General features: G+C 36.6%; 1 protein-coding gene across 5 annotated transcripts in view; it reads right to left on the reverse strand.

Moving 5' to 3' along the window:
• The window catches only part of RBFOX1 (RNA binding fox-1 homolog 1), a 1,334,919-nt gene that overhangs the window by 102,771 nt on the left and 1,224,933 nt on the right, over positions 1 to 7,215 (reverse strand). For all 5 annotated transcript variants that reach the window (XM_035895926.1, XM_035895928.1, XM_035895927.1 and 2 more), the window contains one exon: positions 1,418 to 1,561. In XM_035895926.1, the coding sequence (XP_035751819.1) occupies positions 1,418 to 1,561 (144 nt within the window). The remainder of the gene's footprint in view (positions 1 to 1,417; positions 1,562 to 7,215) is intronic.

The raw sequence follows: 7,215 nt of genomic DNA on the forward strand, positions 1-7,215 counted from the left end.
AATGTTTAAACAATCCTCCTCTGCTACATTTAATGTCCATGTAAAAGATCTGCTACATGTATAACGTGGTCATGATACAGAATTACCATATTTTGTATCAGATATTTCAACTCACAATTGCAGAAATTTCATTTTTCTATCAATTCAGAAGCTAAAAGTTTACTGTTACTAAGTCATTCTAAAGCTGGAAAACTCTAGCTGTTCTCCAGTGTTAGTCTTTTGAGACCCAAGACTTACAAAAACTGAAAAGAAATGTAGTTTTTATTCACGTATAATTTACTACAATTCCTAACAAAAAAAAAATCCTTTAATTTAATGTACTTTCAAATAAAATCCATCTATTTTAAGTTGTTTGTTTAATTTAAATAAATTTGCATATTTTTCCCTAGAGGGTTAATTATTATGCCTTCTGCTATTTTGCTGTTGTGCTGTAAGCTGCATTTAGGGGAGGTTACTTGTAGCAAGTCAGATACAGAAAAACAGTCACTCTCATTTCCCAATACTATACCAGGACTCTTTCCAGTGACTGTTCCTTCACTTCATACAAATAAATTCTGAAACCCACAATGTCTTAACTCACATACAAAGACATTATAATAACTTAAAAATCTGAACTGAACATGAAAGATGGGGAGAAGTATAGTGCCATGAGGTACTTGATGCTGCACTGTGTAACAAACCATAACACAGAAGAGAATTAAGTTTTAGCGAGTCAGAAACAAGAAAGCAAGAGGAACACAAATACTTCAGAGTACTGACTTGGAAAAGGAAAAGCTGGGTTTTAATAGCTGATCAAGTACTATTTCTAGATTGTATTTAGTGACATTTCAAAATAAACTTATGAGTTCTTGGAGCAGGGAGAAGAAACCAGGTCTAACCTCTTATGGTTATGAGCATAGAATTGATGGCATATATAAGATACACATGAAGGTAGCCAATGGCCTGAGCAAAAGCAAAAATTGGGAGACTTGTAGAAAAGTACCGGCAAAGACTTTAGAAGCTCACAGACCTAGAATACCTGTGGGGGGACGTGTGAGGATTCCTACTCTGGGACTTTCTGCTTAAATTCAGCCCGTACAGATTTGGGTCCCTTGCTCATGAGGTCATGCATTTACTATTTTACTTCATGTTCTCCAAATCAAGAAATACAGGAACATAAAAAAAAAATAATGTAATACAAACCAGCAAAACACACAGAATACACTCATCTGTATCACATACAGTAGAATCATTAGGATTTCATTTCCCAACTATGACTGGCAAATCAGATGTTTAGTTATAAATAAATGAAAAGAGAATCTTTACTGAAAATGGCTAAACAGCCTAAATCAGAGACACTGCTCTCACAGTTGCCAATAATATAAAATACCTATTGAATGCAAACATAAAAAAGTGCAACTAAAGTATGAGTACTTACACCAAACATTTGTCTAAGATCTGGATCCCGGAATCTGAATGGTATATTTGAGACGTGAAGCCGTTTTGGCTGTGATTTGTTTTCTGTGTTTTCAGAAGATTGTGTCTGTTGCTGGCCATCAGTCTGTGCTGCATCATCTGTCTGCTAAAAGGATAAAGGAAAAAAAAGTAAAGCATACTGCTAAGTATTTCTGCCATTTTTAATACAAAGTGGTGGCCTTAAATTCTCAAAAAAGAGAATAAAATTAAGTTAAATCTGCTCAAAGGTACTGAAGAATACCAGAACGTGAAATACATGAAAATCAAATCCATTTCTGTATCTGTCTCAACAATGTACATTTTCAGTGATATCTTTAATATGTATTTCAAATAAACTGGAAAGGAGGAAGGATTATTATTTGTTGATTTTCCTAGCTATTTTAAAACAATGAATAAATATGTCTCCCTATATTCTAAGACTGCTGAAACCCCTATAACCTCATTAGTGTTTGCCAATGGAAGAAACTGAATTTCCATGTCCGAATAACAGCCTACTTGCAGAAGCAAGCTATACACATTGAAATAAGGTTAGTACTTTCATTCAGAGGCCACTGGGACTTCTACACAGGAGGTAGGTAACACATTGCATCCTAGTTGCCATTTCGTAAGCAGTGCTAATGGGCACTAGAGGGTCATTCTGTCTAGAAAAATGGTCATCATTATGGAAAAGGCCTTGAGTTGTGAAAGGGAACAGAAGTATAATCAGTGGTGAAGGTTGCTTGACATAAAAGTGAGACCCAGAAACAAAGTTTTACAGATTTTCTCTCTCACCAAAATTAAACCATAACATGGGTACTTCTTACAGGGATACTGTTCCCTAGTTTCAAATGCTATTTTATAATTGAAGGACATCACTGTGTATTACAATTTAACAAACAAATAGAATTATAAACCCTAGAGAGATTAGGAAAAAAAAATAATGTCCTTCATCCAAAAAGTAAAACTAACTAATGCTGGTCTATCAGTATATTACAGAAATTTTGGGGCTGTGTTCTTCAATGGTATCATACACTGCCTAATTAATCATTGCATGTACAGCACAAATTCACTAGGAAAAAATTTTGCACAGGCATCTAAAACCAGCATAGTTTTTTATTTTGCATTGGTAGAGGGGATTTGGAAAGAAAGAGGAGGAAAGAAAATAGTTGAATGAAACTACAAGGATCACCCTACAACTGTTACTCTATTTTCTCTGTCCTTCCTCTTCCTTCTGAGCATACTCATCTTCCAAGTATTAATTTTTCTCTTGTGTTCTAAAGTTACAGTTCAGCTTGTCTTTCTGACTTTTTTAATTTAAAAAAGCGCTCCCATTTCCTGCTAGTACCAAATTTCTTTTAAGAGACAACAGTTTTAAGCAAAATAAAAACGATGAAATAAAATAAACCTTACCACACAGTTTTAGTACCAATAAGCCTGTTAAGAAGGAAGCAAAAGAACTCAAACAGAATACATAATTTACAAACAGAATACATAATTTACATTACCAATAACTACATATAAATTTGATTCTAGCAAGTTAAATGCAATATCGTCTTCCCCAGTAAATGCAAATGTTCTCAAATTCAAAGTACAAACATCTACAATTTACTGTACTGCCCATACTTCTGTGCTAAGAACACTTAGCATTTCTGCAGCAGCATCAGTTCATCATCAGTGTCTGCATTTCATGGCATGCAATGATGCTCGTACACCAATACAAAATTTTGTGTGCACTAAAGGAGTTTGAAGTGATGCAACCAAGGAACTGGGAACAGCTCAAGTGTAAACCTAAAACTGAGTCAGTGCCACCACATTTTTTCATTTGCTACCCTCTGAACTCACAGGCAAGGTCCCACAAACTAAACAATTAATCTTTACAAATTTATAGTGATTTAAATACTAAACATGGTATATAGCTGTTAAGACACAAAAATATGTTCCATGCTAATCTCTTGCTATCTACAACCAACTCAAAAACTCAGAATTTAGATTTTAGACAACTGTTCCATCCATAAACACCACAAAGATCACTTTCTAACATCAGGTCTTAAAAAGAGAGAAAAACAAAGGAAATTTCATCTTATGTGAGCAGGTGGGGGGGAATGAGGAACTGGAAACTCTTGAAATACAACACTCAAAGAATTTACAGTCAATTAGATTAATCTGAAGTGAATCAAAGAATTCTGAAGGTGTTGTTCAGCTTCAGGAACAAAGGGTGTCCCAGGAAGAAATTATATAGTCAACATACTGTATCAATGCAAATTGGAAAAAGTAATTTCTGTTCACTGTATTAATATAAACAATGAGAAAGAAGGGGTAGGAGGGTTGAACCATGCACTATTAGCATACCAAAACATTAGGAGCAACTTCCCTACCAAGAAGCTAAACATATATATTGCCAACAAAAAGCCAGTGAGGTTTCTGAAGATGATGCTAAAATGAAGGAGCTACAGATATGGGTGAAGTGGATAAATTCAGGTACTGTTATTTTCTGTATATTTCTTTTTTGATTTTACCAGTTTTGTTCACAGAAGCCTGAATTTACAGTTTCAGCAAAGAATGTCTCAGAGGTTGGGCAGTGAGGACTGAAAACCAGAAACTTCAGAAAGTCACTATCATCAAAGATTCATACCTGTAAATGCCTTTAAAGAAGTCCGTGGCAGAATTAACAGAGCTAAACCATTTAAAATGTATTAAAAGGCTTGACAATACAACAGTGTTTTGGGTTTTTTTTGCCTTTTATTATAATCCAGGAATCTACAGATGAGCCTCGGAGATCTGGAGAAGGATAACTGCAAATTGAAATTGGAATGTGAAGCTTACAGAAAAATTTCCAAGTAACACCAAGGAGGTAAATCACACACTGGACAGAGGACAGGCTGGATTTTGCAAAATCCCAGAAAGGAAAGTTTCAAAGCCCTGTGGACTCAAAGAGCTAGAATACAATTTACGGTACACATAAAAAATAAATTTCAAGAGAATGTTTTCATTGCTAGAGGATCTAAAGATGGGTGTTTGATATTTCTTTAAAAATTAATTGAAGTTGGCATATGACATTAGCCTCGCTACATCCCTGCAGTGTAGTATGCAGTCAGCACAAGTCCTGATCTATTATGGGTTTGGTCTCTTTCAATACCCTCTCCTGACCCCATCAAACAAATTAGTATGCTTTATGCAAAACAAATAAATAAATAACCCCCCTAAAGCCTCATAATTAAACAGAAATTACATAAAAAGGAGTATAATCTGGGTGGTTTTTCACACATGACCTAATTTTTTCAGTACAAAGCTGTATCAGAGGTACCTTCATCTATCAAAAAGTCACAAATTTAACTTTGTGAAGATATCACAATTCATAAACCAACTATTCGACACATTTTACCATTGGAACTATCTGCTATCTGGTAGTTCTTGCTTTTCCTTGTGTGTGTGTTGGGGTTTTTTTCCTATAGAAGATGGCAATGTAAATTCATATACAACTTCTAAGCAATTATAATCTTGTTTATGGGACTGCACTCTGGCCAGTGATTTTCCATGCTGTATTTGTGCAGTTTGTTATTGCTGTGTAAACACCTTGCATTTGATGTTTTTGAACAGCATCTTATTTTTCCAGATGATACCTACAATTTATCAAGATTATTTTGAATTCTAATCCTTTCCTGCAATGTACTTGCAGTCCTTCACAGCTTGCTATTGTTGCGAATTTAATAAGTATATACTCTATTCCATCACTCAGATCATTAATGAAAACACTGAAAACTATTGAGTCACCACAAATCCCTGCAGAACTCCCTTTAATAAATCTTCTCATTTTGATAGTGAGCTACTTCTTAAACACAGTTTCTAGTTTTCCAGCCAGCCTATTGTAGTTGCATGTTTACCTTATTCCCCAGCTTGCTTAAAAGCATGCCGTGCGTGAAAGTGCCAAAATCTTATGAAAAGTGAAATACAACATTCAAGGTTTTTCCTTTGTCCACAAGGCCACTGCAGAGGTAAAAGACTCTTATCTTTCTGAAAAATCCATGCTGATAGCTATTCTTGTACTTTCAGGTGTTAAAAATGCAGTGTACACTTGCTTGTTCCAGTATTTTCCCCGGACTGAAACTCTAATTACAGCACATCACTTTAGCCTATATAACCAACACTTCTCCCTTCCTCTTTAAAAAACAGCATTATGTCTGCTCTACTCCAGTTCTCCAGTACCTCTACTCATTCTCCACAAGGTAACAGAGACAGACACTAATGGCTCCAAAATATTATATGTTTAATCTTTAAAAACCTTGGAACAGAGCTAATTAGAAACAGTTAACTGAAAAAAAACCACCACACCTAACTTACCTAAATATTCTTTAATTGGTTTATTCCCTCCGTGAGACTGACAACTTTTTCTCACAACTTTTGGTAATTACTGTAATAATCACCTGGCTGAGACTGACTTCTACAGTGGTGAATCATGCAAAGAAGAAATGTTCTTTTGCCCTTCTCCCCAAGACTGCATTTCATATGCACTCTCAAAAATTCCCTCTAGCCTGGCATTAACTATTAGTTTCTCCATCCTGGATCAAATCCCCTCTTTCCTGGTTGCCTTTTGTATGTTCAGTTGCAGAACTTGTCACCAGTTTGGTCCAATAGCAATCTCAATTGACAGTCTGGTTGCAGGAAGCATCAAATCACCTGAAATCCCTATTATACATGAAGTTAGTAGTGTACCTTTGGTTGCCTACTAAAGATGTCATCTATTGAATCTTACCAGCTGGATGTCTGTGATAATTTTCAGAACAAAGAGGTCCTTTTTTCCTCTAGTAGTTATCCAGAGGCCTTCAAGGGTCTCTCTCCTTCTGCAACTGTGACCTTGGATAAAGCACCCCCTTAAATTACAAGGGAACAATTCCCTTCTTCTCTGCAATTCCTAATTAAGATTTACAACTTCATTTTCAACATAATATAGTTTTTGCAGGTATGAATTTTCAACAAAATTCTGATTTTTTTTTTATGGGTACTTTATGCCCTTCTATTGTGACATAATTGGTCACAACAGCCTCATGTGAGTACACTGTGGTCCAGCATGGACACAACATACGCAGCAAGTGCGGACATAGTTGGTACTACCTATGGCTATTATACAGATCATCAGTAAATACCCCAAAACAGACTGCAAATCCTGAGGTATGGAATTTCTGTGAGACTGTAGAGGTCCTAAACCTTTCTAGAACCTCACATTGTAACTGTTAAAATCCTGAGGGAATTGGCCGATGTAGTTGCCAAGCCACTCTCCATGATATTTGAAAAGTCATGGCAGTCAGGTGAAGTCTCTGGTGACTAGAAAAAGGGAAACATTGTACCCATTTTCAAAAAGGGTAGAAAGGAAGAGCCTGGGAACTACCGACCTGTCAGCCTCACCTCTGTGCCTGGGAAGATCATGGAACAGATCCTCTTAGAAGCTATGCTAAGGCACATGGAGACCAGGGAGGTGATTCGAGATAGCCAGCATGGCTTCACCAAGGGCAAGTCCTGCCTGACAAACCTAGTGGCTTTCTATGATGGAGTGACAGCATCAGTGGACAAGGGAAAACCAACAGACGTCATCTATCTGGACTTCTGCAAAGCCTTTGACACGGTCCCCCACAACATCCTTCTCTCTAAATTGGAGAGCTATGGATTTGATGGGTGGACTGTTCGGTGGATAAGGAACTGGCTGGATGGTCGTGTCCAGAGGGTAGTGGTCAACGGCACAATGTCCGGATGGAGACCGGTGACAAGTGGTGTCCCTCAGGGGTCCGT

The sequence above is a fragment of the Egretta garzetta genome, unplaced genomic scaffold (genome assembly GCF_000687185.1).
Source record: "Egretta garzetta isolate BGI_Z169 unplaced genomic scaffold, ASM68718v1 scaffold426, whole genome shotgun sequence".
Classification (NCBI taxonomy): Eukaryota; Metazoa; Chordata; class Aves; order Pelecaniformes; family Ardeidae; genus Egretta; species Egretta garzetta.